The 11,973-nt window shown below is 42.5% G+C and overlaps 1 protein-coding gene across 2 annotated transcripts; it reads right to left on the bottom strand.

Annotated features, from left to right (window-relative positions):
- Nucleotides 1-7,116: 7,116 nt before the first annotated feature.
- Nucleotides 7,117-10,146, bottom strand: LOC147618114 (uncharacterized). 2 transcript variants are annotated; one of them, XM_086775354.1, is made up of 2 exons: nucleotides 9,744-10,146; nucleotides 7,117-8,996 (listed from the first exon to the last, which is right to left on the bottom strand). In XM_086775354.1, the coding sequence occupies exon 2, from the start codon at nucleotides 8,981-8,983 to the stop codon at nucleotides 7,844-7,846; it is 1,140 nt and encodes a 379-aa protein (XP_086631480.1). In that variant the 5' UTR covers nucleotides 8,984-8,996; nucleotides 9,744-10,146; the 3' UTR covers nucleotides 7,117-7,843. The 2 variants fall into 2 exon arrangements, with proteins under 2 accessions (XP_086631480.1, XP_086631481.1); XM_086775355.1 differs by lacking the exon at nucleotides 9,744-10,146 and adding an exon at nucleotides 9,088-9,722.
- Between the last annotated feature and the right edge of the window lie 1,827 nt (nucleotides 10,147-11,973).

Below are 11,973 nucleotides of genomic sequence, written 5' to 3' on the forward strand. Positions count from 1 at the left end.
GAAAGCAAAAAATTTATAAGACAGCTTCTGAAAGACAAAAGACAAAGCTCAAGGCTAAGTGGACAGGAAGTTGAGATCCTAACAAATCATCTTACTCGGCCATCATAAAACACCTCAAATAGAGTGTTTTAACTCCTGTGCACTTGTTCGGCCAACCCGAAAGCCCAAAAGAGAGTTTTTAAACTCTATATCTTCATTTGACGGGTCACGTGTCAGGGCATTCCGGGAACCATGATTTTAAGCGTGTGTAAGTGTCCGGACATAGGAAATACACATAAGCAAGAGGTTTTTTACAAAACAAACACTAAAAGTTAAGATCAAGCAGCCTTCCGTGTGTACAACAACTTTGGTATTGTACCAAGCTCCACTTGTTGGGAGCACACTTGGTCTTGCGCTAGTATGGTGCACTAATTTCGGGGACTTAGATCAAATCAAACACTAAAAATTGAGAGAAAGTGTGAGTTGTGTCATGACAAGGATCACCACACTAAAGATTGTCAACTCTATTTGTGTAAGCATTGTAATGCAAGGGGTCATCAATAGTCGTATTGTGCACTATCATTAGAGAATGAGTTCAAGGGAATCTTTCATTCCTTACACAAATCTAAATCACATAAGAAAGTTAAGAGGCCAATTAAAAGTTTGGAAGTAAATGGTGAGTAATTCATCAATTTCAAATACATCAATTATTGTATGTTGCCTTGAAATATTGTATAAATAAAAACATTAAAAAGAATGTGGCATGAGGGCCAAAGAAGAGGCCCAGAGAGGTCCCTGGTCAAAGGAGAGGCCTAACTAGGTCCCTACCGAGTCGTTGTAAGTCCAAGAAGGAGGCATGAGGGTCAAAGGAGAGGCCTAACTAGGTCCCTACCGAGTCGTTGTAAGTTCAAGAATGAGGCATGAGGGCCAAAGGAGAGGCCCAACGATGTCCTTACCGAGTCACCAGTAAGTCCAAGAATGAGGCATGAGGGCTAGAGGAGAGGCCCATGAGGTCCCTATCAAGTTGCCTTATAAGTCCAAGAAAAACAAAATGTAAACCAAAATGAAAATGTTAAAAGCATAAGAAAATTATAGAGAAAAACGATGTAATGATTTCTAGAACAATTACTTATTAGGTGTTGTGATTTTAGGCCCCAACGGAGGACACTTTGTGGAATCTTCCCAAACATATGGAGTAGTAGCAGGTGGCGTTACCGAATCACCTACACCAACTTATGATGGGGCCGACATAGCCCACATTTTTAGCATCCCATGCCCATGGAGCATTGACACCATTATCACTACATGATTCTTGCCTATCTCATGGGGTGCTTTTTTATGGTAACTGGAGGCCTATGTTGATGGCCTAGGCTGGCAAGTTTCACCGACATAGATGGTAGCACACTTAAGTGCCCATGGATGAGATTCTTCACGGCATATGCTTGTGGATTCTTCATCGAATTGGTGGAAATCATCTTCCCACCATCTACTTGGTCTACCATCAGTTTTATGTGGTTCTACATAATGATATTATATGACTTGAAATGGCTTGCATTATACCTTCTAGTAGGCACTGATTCACACATTTTCATGATGTACTTGGCATTGATAGGAGATAGTACACCCCCAATTATATAAAGGGGAAGAGAGGTGTTGATAGGTGTGAACACCCCCTAGCATTTTAGCATTAGCTTGGGTGTGAAGACCCCCTAGCATTACTAGCATTAGCTCAGGCTAATGAGTTGTGGGATTTGGTCATTAAAAGATGTCATATTTAGAAGTGGCTTGGATGCACGTGACACATACGGTTTCTTAGTTTTGCACCCCCCGAGAGAAGTAGCTACAAGAGGGCTAGTGGGGAGTTAGGATCTTGTGGAGGTTATGGGAGCCCAATAGTCACATGGGTATCCAAAGAGTCACATGGTTGGATGGCTATATAAATCCCCTCTGTATGCAAATTGGATATGGAACACTATGTTGTCCTGCTTGTACCTTTATCTTGTTCTTGATCCATGTCTCTTACTCCATGCTCATGTGTACATGTGTACTCCATGGCTATGTGTGTAGTTGGGAGCTCATGAGTCCCATAAGCTGATACAACCCACTCCCTTTCTCGACATCATGCTACTATAAGACGTCTCTATCTATAAAGCCAAAATCTATAATGGAACTAAACTCACACACCTGACAATTATATGCCAAGCCATGTGATACTGGAGCAATATGATGATGTGGTATATCCAGTCATCTACATAAATAACATCATGAAGGCTATAAAGGGATGAGAGCATCACCTCCAAGTCCGATACGATATGTAAGGTAGATTGTGTGTCTCTAGCACTCCTACGGACATATGCCAAGCCATGTGATACTGGAGCAATATGATGATGTGGTATATCCACTCATCTACATAAATAACATCATGAAGGCTATAAAGGGATGAGAGCATCACCTCCAAGTCCGATACGATATGTAAGGTAGATTGTGTGTCTCTAGCACTCCTACGGACAATCGATAATTCATGGTCTATCTTCATGATGAGGTCCACAATAGACTCTTAGTCCTCCTCTCGTGACTCCATGCTAGCCCCTAAGCCTAATACAAACAAACGTGCGAATGTAAAAGGCCAATGGGAAAGATCTAATGATTAGTATTAAGAAAACACTAATTAGACTAATGAAGCTCTAAAGCACCACTAATATTAGATTTAATCATCACCACTAATGTCGCTTCAGTCCAAGAGAGAAAACAAAAGAAGAGTGAAAAAGTGAAAATGATGAAAGAGAATGAGGACAAAAAAAACTTAGGTTTAGGGTTGGCAAAATGAGTGGCTTTTATTTAATGGACATATCTCGATTAAGATATATAGATGGCTTTGAGTATCTCAATTGATATACATGAATGGCTAAGATCCCATCCACGTATCTCGATCAAGATAAATGATCACAACAATGACATATCTCGATCGAGATATCTAGACAATAGAGATCACATTTCCATATCTCGTTTAAGATACATGAATAGTAGAGATGACAATTGTGTATTTTGAGATTGTAATTGTGTATACTATATGGTCAAGATCATAATTGAGTATCTCAATCAAGATACTCAATTGTGTATTTTGAGATTGTAATTGTGTATACTATATGGTCAAGATCATAATTGAGTATCTCAATCAAGATACCTTAATAGCTAGGATCACATGTTGGTATCTCGATCAAGATACATGGTCGATGTCATGAGGAGCATGGTTGCATTGCATGACATTACAATACATAGCCAATCTACATCCGAGTGGGAAGTTAGAGATTCCTTGTGGCATTGATGTGGATCCAAATTGACTAGTTATCTCAATTAAGATTGCCAAGGGGAAGTGGCGTGCTACAATGACATGGATCTTAATCGAGATATGCAAGCCCTCCTGAGGTTGATGGTGTGACGATGCTTGGGATCTCAAGCGAGATATTGAGCTATTGACTCAAGGGCACGTGTCATGCTATGAGTGTTGTTTATATCTCGATCTTCAAGATACCCTGCCCCACAACTTTTCCTGCTTATTACACACATTGGCGTTATATTTTCCTTGAGAGTGAATGAAAGTGATCACCCTTACCATGCATCCATCCCAATGTGCAATCAACATAGAGAACAAAGAATGCTAATGAGGCTAAGTGAGCTTAGTTGACATCATCAAAGGGACTCAAGACGTTTCTCGAGGGGTTTATTAGAGATGTGGATCTTGCATGGATAGTGGGGATCATCAAAGGGACTCAAGACGTTTCTCGAGGGGTTTATCAGAGATGTGGATCTTGCATGGATAGTGGGGATTACAAAATAGGAAAAGGGATGTGCCAAGTAGTCCCACATGCAAAGGCAATGTGGAAGATGAAAGGGTATATATAGTTCAAAAGGACCCCTCCTATCTTCAACTCCCCCAACTTGTTTATTGTGGAGGGATAGTTGGGCAGAGTGGGGACTTGCCTTAGCATGCTAGAGCCCATGCAGATGTGTGTGCCTTCAGGGTGCTGGTGGGGCACATATGTTGGCCAACCATCAATATACTCCTTGGTGTGAACCATGACACATCATGGGCAATGTGGTAACTCTTAGTTTCTAAGATGGTATCAGAGCCCTGGTTCATGGTATTGGGACATTTCCCTCTGTGCTCGATTGGAGGGGGTGTTGGAGGTGCAAATCTCACATGGATAGTGGGGATTAAAAGACGGGAAAAGGGATGCAAAGTAATCTCACATGCAAATGGTGTGGAAGATGAAAGGATATATGTAGCCTAAGCTTTTCTTTTCTATAAGATTAGAGGGTTGGTTAGCCAGAGTGGGGACCTAGCATAGCATGCCAAAGCCTCAGCATGCCCATGAAAATGTGTGTGCCCTCGGGGGTGCGAGAACCCTTGTAGAGCGAGCGAAGGAGCATGTTGGGCACATCCGTCAATATCTTCCTTGGTGTGTTAACCATGGCACATCATGATTCGTGTGGCAAATCTTAGTTTCCAAGATGGTATCAGAGCCTCGGTTCATGGTCACGGTCACTTCTATCCATGCCAACTGGAGGGTTGTGTTGGAGGTGAAAATATCATGCATGGGTAGTGGGGATTGTAAAATCGAAAAAAGATGCCAAGTAATCCCACATGCAAAGGTACTGTGGAAGATGAAAGGGTATAGATAGTTCAAAAGGACCTCTCCTATCTTCAACTCCCCCAAGCTTGTGTTTTGTGGAAGACTGGATGGTTGATTAGGCAGCGAGGGGACCTACCTTAGCATATGAGAGCCTCTTCATGCCCATATAGATGTCCAGGGGATGCTAATGACCCTTGCAAGTGAAGGGGCATGTTGGGCATACATGTTAGCCAACCGTCATCATCTTCTTTGGTGTGTGAACCACGACACACCATGGGCCGTGTGGAAACTATTGGTTTCCAAAAAAATATATTTAAAATGACTCCTTTTTATAATTTTAATTATTTAAAATAACCCCTTTTAAAATATAAACTTACAGCTTGTTTAAAATCCTTTAAAAACACCCCCTATGTGAGTATATTTTATAAATTTACCTTAAAAAGTGAGTTAAAAACTCTTTCTATTGAATGCACATGATATACCTAAGTATTTTTATCTAAGACCTTGAGATAGGTCTAGGCTAATGGTAAATTATGATACATTGATCATATCATTATCATTTGATTTTAATTGGTGTGCGTTGAACTCAAATGAGTCTCTTATAGGTTAATTGATCTATTTAAATTACACAAATGGACCCAAGAGGTCTCAAATAACATCAAACGGTAATCACTTGATGTTACTTAAGAATTAGAGGCAAATGATGTCAATTGAGATTAAATGATGCTAAGTAAGACTATTGAGCTCAACTAACATGTGGGTTTGACCATCAGAGCCGAAATGGTGATAGTTGAGTTTAAATAATGCTAATTTGAGTTATCTAAACTCAATTGACATCAAATGGGATCAAGGTATAGCAAATGCTATTCTAGATCATTTGAGCTCAAATGAGACTAAGGTTAACTAAGCCTATATGAGTTTATTTCATGCCTATGTGAACTCATTTAGCTTAAATTGAGATAATTCAAAGTCTACTAAGGTTATTTGATATCAATTGATTTAAATTGTTTTGTCTCATTTAACTTAGAGGTTGTGTTAATCTTGTATGTAACTTAATTATCAGTCCCTAAGTACTTTTTTGAATGCCAATATCCATTAATATTCATGGAGACTACACAATCAAATGTGCAAGATCTCAGTAGAGTGTGCACTAGTTAAGCAAATGGTGGAAGGGTAATGTATTAGATGGTTGAAAAGTGAACGAATTGTTACATTCAAGAAACATTACAAGTTCCTAATTATTAGTGCATGACTTGATATATGGAAGCCAATGGAGGAAGAACTGACGTATACCAATTCAAGAAACATTACAAGTCCTCAATTTTTAGTGCACAACTTGATCTATGGAAGCCAATGGTGGAAGAATTGATGTATATCAAGAGGCCATGTACCAAGTGTGAACAAGACTTTGCATTCTAAGCTTTAGTCATGAAGAGTGTGATCACATTGACCAAGATTTATCATAATTGACCTTTTTTACGGCATACGTGATCCTGTACATTTCTTTGCATGTTTCAACTATGAGATTACAAGTGCTAGCAAGACTTTGCACTCTACACCATAGTCCTTTTAACCACTTTAATTATTAGTGCCTTTCTTACCGTTCTCACTTAAGAAAACACCACTCATTTACCAACTTTTGCAAGATTCTTGAGACTCATCATGGGATAAATCATTGCCACTATAGTTAACTTTTGATTCTTCATGTCCACTTTTATACACATGCAAATGCAAAATGTGAATGTTATGTTTTATTTCCTTAGAGATCCTTATACACTATTACATGAAGAGGAGGTCCAAATTTAAGCACAGACATTTCACTCTATATCACTACCATTGACACTTGTAAGCAATGGAGGCGTGCACTTGCACAAAGCATTAGTAGCACACAAAAATAATGTTACTGACGCATTCATACATAAATAGCACGCATTCATAATGTTACTGGGGCCACATGCTTTCAAGAACTCTTATGATCATCATGTATATTCGTGAAGCATCTACAATGGGGTGGCGAGAAAGAGTGCACTTGCCAGATGTTTGGAGCAATTTCTTGACCCATATCACTCTAGCAAGGTAAACACAAGTTGCTTGAATCCCTCATGGTGCAAATAATTCTTATAAGCATGATGCTTGCATCCATGCTCATAAATGATCATTGAATTTAACCATTTCATCGAAACGTGGAGAGATAGAGAAGGAATATGCTCATGAGAGGAAGCACTTCATAAATATGCAAGACATTTCCCATCGGCAACTTCGCTAAAGCTTCAATAAGGGCATAACTAAGATTTGTAGAAAGAATTACACATGAAAGTCCCAAGTTAGTCCTAAAAATGATGAGATATGGAACTTACATCTATATTTTTAAAAACCTTACAATTTAAAAACCTTACACTAATATGTATTTCCGCCCATTCACCAAAAAAAAAAACAATCTGAGCAATTCGGCATCTCTGCGTTTTCCTGGCAAATTTTGGGAAGAGAGAGGGAGAAGAAAAAATTACAAAAAAAAAAGAGAGTTTTATATAAATCCAAATATATGTCAGTCACCTTGTCCTCAGCCAGATGACTAAGCTAAGGACAGAGGAATATTTTTAAAAAATAATAAAAACGATGCAGCATTTTGCAACGTACTATGTGGTCTGCAGCTTGCAGTGCGCACATGGACATTATACATGGCCGCCACCCCTCAGCAGAAGGAATGCACTGGCCTCTAATGTTGAAAGAGAGGTTAACAACCCAAATCACACTCATCTTGTATAGAACCTGTAGAGATTAGAAGGGCTAATTACAGCATTAAGGAAGCTCGCAGAAGATTAAGGAAAGCAAATCATGAGAAAACTATAGTAAACCTCTGACTTTGCAGGCAGCTTATGATATCCACATGATCTCAAAGGCATTGGCTGTAGATGTGGCAGAGCTAATAGAGCAATTATCCTCCAGAAACTGTGTTGTTCGGGAGTTAATCATGATTAGGGAAGGTTTTGCCACCCTTAATTAATCTCCGCATTGGTAAGGCTCATGTTACTCCGGAGACCTTAATGATGATTAGGAGCTGGCTAAGTAAGAATTAAGTAGATGGGTGATCTCCCGAAGAGGGGGACTGTAGAGGCTGCTTATAAAAAACGGGCCCCGTGCCAGCCAACCATCCAAGTGTATGAACGAAGCTGGGAATGATTAGAGGAACATACCGTAGATTAATTAAGGAATTAATCTGAGATCAGGCACTAATGAAGCATGGCTCCGGCTGTGGTGGAGCCAGCCAAAGCTGCATGCATCTCCGGCCAGCTCACATTCCAAAGGCTGCTGTCATTCGCTGATGCAGAAGATGCAAAGAGATTCTCCGAAGCAGGCCCTTGCTGCCAATCTGATAATGAAGAGAGAATGAATTTGCCTTTGCTTCTCCTCATGCTAATCTCTGCACTCTCTTCTTCAAAACCACCACCTGCAACATGTTGATCTTCATGAAGGTGGCTGCCACCATCATTAACCATATGCATAGGTAAATGATTGGGATGGATTAAGCTTAGTTGGGGGTCCATATTAGAGTTATTATTGCTGCTGGTGTTCACATGGTGGGCGGATGGGGAGCTGAAGCTAGAGAGGTGATCTAATGTGGGTGGCATGGATGCTGTGGAATTTATATGGTCATAAAATGGGGTTAACTCAGATCCATGGTGATGGTGGTACATTATGGCTTGTGGATCTGGCTTAGGGTAGGATAAGCTAGGGAAGGTGGGATCAAAGGGGGCTAGGGTACCCATGAGGGGGGGAGGTTGGGCGCCGAGTGTGAAAAGCCCCTGCGTACTAGGGATGGCTCCTGATTGATCTGCCATACGTATGGACTCTTGGAGGCGAGAGAATGTTAGGCCATATCGGTGGCTTTCATTGGCCAACTCTGTGATTAGTGAAGAGCCCGTTGAAGGGCCGGGGGTGCTGAAGCTGGTAGGCAGCTGCAAGGGAGGACAGCAGTTGATGGACGATAAGATATTGGACGCTCCAGATTCCACGTCCGCCAGAGAGGCCAGGGAGGTGGCGTCCAATGGCGATCTCTGCTTCATCCTCTTGTTCTTCCGGCATCCCCCTCCGACAGGCACGTTGCGCAGACCGCCCCCTTTGGTCCAATATCTCCGACAGTTTTTGCAAAAATGGCGTGGCTGCGACAGGCTGTAGTTGTTGTAATAACAAAATTTCGTGTTGAGAGAATCGCACCGCGGGCACTTCTGCGCTTGGTCGGGCGCCGGGTTGCTGCTGCCGCCGCCTTTTTGCCTCCCCAACTTCGAAGAAGACACGATGTGTGGTGTATTAGTATTATTATTAAGCCCATCTGGAGGCTTAACTCCTGCGTCTTGCTGCTGCAGCATCATTGTGGGTAATTACCTGCACAAAAACTTTACCATTCAACTACAAGACTATAAAGAGCATTATTATTGCTTGTTTCAAGAGTGCGTGTGCAAATGAATAAGCTCACTTAATTACTGATTAGAAAGCCAGGGATTGCCATTGGATGAGTGTGCAAGAGCTTGTTGGGAAGCTATGGCTTGCCAGTATGCCAACAGCTTTTAATCATGTGTTGTTTGCCATTGCAAGGTATATAGCCTACTGAGAATTTTGAAACTAATTGAGCTCCAGCTCTGAGCTCTGAGCTCTAAGTAGCACTAAGTATGATGAATCTAAGCGTGCAATTGAAGCATGCAAATGCTGGAACTGGAACGGTGAGCTCAGGGTACGTATCAAACTCAAGAGAATAACCATAGTCTATGTAGATACGCAGGAGGAGTTGCTATAGGTAGGGTAAGCTTGTGAATGGTAATTAGTAGCAAAACCCAAATGGGCAGAGGTGGAGTGATGCGGTGAGGAAGCTTTTAGGGCGTGGGAGGGGGGCAAAAAGAGGAGCGCAGAATCTCCAAGAGGAGATTTGAACCGCACAGTGTCTGCATCAGAGACGATGTGGTACGCGATCAGGGCTGTTAGTTCAGGGAGCCACACAAACACTAAAGGAAACGAAATATGGTGGTGTCCATGGCGTAAAAGAAACGTGGAAAGGATTCGAGATCTCCAAAAGAGAGAGAAGGGGGGGGAGAGGAGGCAATAGGGAAGGAGGAGGCGACACGAGATGGCAATTACCTCTTTTTGGAGTAAATCCGGCTGCTTTGAAGAAGGGAGGAAACAAAAGCAGATTGAAGATAGGGTAAACGGAGAGGGCGTGTGTGTAGAAGATGCAAGAAGAAGCGTGAGGATGTGGAGTTTTTGAGAGAGAGAGAGAGAGAGAGAGGGGGTGAATTGTGGTGGAGTGAGAGAGTGCGAGAAGAAGAGGCTTGCAAGAAGAAAGATGAAAAACAGAGAGGACTGTGTATTATAGGCTGCTTGCCAGGCGGGGGGTGTCATACAATGGATGGATAGACAGGTCGAGAGAGAGAGAGAGAGAGAGAGAGAGAGAGAGAGTGAGAACTCGAGAAGAGTGGAAAGAGTTGCGTGAGAGCGCACCCACACATACACATACACCTCCCCCCTCCTCTTTTGATTGATTGATTGATTGACGCACCAGTAGTGTGGTAGTAGGCGTAGGTGGACTGTGCAACCGGGGAAGCAAAAAAAAAGGCTAACCTAACAACGTCCGCGCTCGTGAACAGACCCTGCGAGCTCGTGAGCTAGACGACGAGCAGCAGCGTGTGGCTAGGTGGCCTTAACAACGAGACTTTTGTAGGTGTACGTGGATGTTGCTTGTTCGCTCCATTTCCAACACTTGGGCGGGCAACACATCATTCACTTGGCCTACCTGGCAAGCAACGTCAACATAAGGTGTCTACATGGCATAATATTCATCGGTATCTTATGGCCACGTCGCGATACGAGAGTGCCATTATCGCTGAGTTGTGCAGTGCGCGTAGCAGGCAACCTGCCTGCCGCTGCGGCGCATGCGCTCTGCCGCCCTCAGCCAACGGACCCCACCACCTTCTCCAGTGCCGCGGGCCCCGCGATAGCGACATCCCTCCATTGGTGCGCACAGTGCACACTCTAAACTCGAGCCTTGTGTAGTGCCCACGTGTTGGTGCTCCGCCTCCACCCAACTCATTACTAAAAAGAAATCTCTTTTAAATAGCTTGGGATAAAATCGCGCCTAATCATGCTTTTTATAATTACATCCCACACAAATTTGATCGTGCCCTTTTTATCATCCCACTTGTGATTCCCACTCATTTAAGCTCAATGGCTTTCCCCTTTCCAAATTCATGACTTGCTGTGTCAGAGTACCATGCACACGGTGGACACCGTTGTTATTTTGCTACCCGCGTTGTTTTGTGCTCAAGCCTCACACTAAACTTCTCGAGCTGCGAGATGCACACGTTTGCCTATCGGACCCCCTCTTTAAAGCTTGTGTAGAAAGTAACGAAACCTCAGGTCATCAACCGAGGAAATCACTGCACCCTACCGTGCCCTTTTATACACACGACAGCAGAAACCATAGCAGCATATTGAACCTTACAGCAAACCTCCATTTTCTATGTAAAACAAGTACTCCTATTTATGCCAAGGCAAAATTTCCAATTAAAAAAAGGTGGGCAAAACTGTGATCGCACCTTTGAGGATCAAAGGTCGCCTTTGCAATACCTCATTGCGAGTATTTTTTACAACGCTAGTGCTTCTTAGGGCAATCGCATTGCCGAGTTCACTTAGCCGCAGAGCTTTAAATGAAATCCGACCGGTGCATTCTCACGCCAAAATGCTAATATAATGATGCAGAAGGAAAATGCAACTGTTCGATTTTTGGCATAGCACTTAGCCGAGTTTCCAAGAATAAATGTTAGGCGCCGGGACTGGGAACTAAATAGCAGAGTCCTCGCGACACCGTTAGGACAGCCAACGGTCCTTTCGCTAATGTGAAGCGCTCCACGGTCGAAAAAGAGCGACTTCTGCTTTCGTGTGAACACCTCGTATATAGGGCCCTCACTTAAGCTAAGGCACATTACTCATGAGCTACTATCCTAATATATCAATTCAAAGCCCCGTCATTGGAGACAATCACGCGCACAGCGCACCCCATTTTTCAAATCCTTTGTCCGCTCCATCAAATACAGCTCTCAGCTCATTGCTGTTGTTTTGTGAACGTCGGAGTCCGTCCGACTTTGAAAGAGAAAAGAAAAAAAAAACTGGGCCTAAAAAGGTCACCGCCTCACCGGCGGAATAAATAGTCATTTTCATGATTAAAAAGAGCATAACTTGGATGCGGAATTTTATCCGCCATGTGCTTGCATCGAGGATCGTGAAAACCTTAATCAATCGGATTGGGAAGCTCCTTGAATTACTGGATTTTTCATGTGTGGCCCATGTGTTGCACCTTCTAATCTCCTTATTC

This window comes from Cibotium barometz, chromosome 35 (assembly GCF_041138505.1).
Source record: "Cibotium barometz isolate CiBa-2024 chromosome 35, ASM4113850v1, whole genome shotgun sequence".
Classification (NCBI taxonomy): domain Eukaryota; kingdom Viridiplantae; phylum Streptophyta; class Polypodiopsida; order Cyatheales; family Cibotiaceae; genus Cibotium; species Cibotium barometz.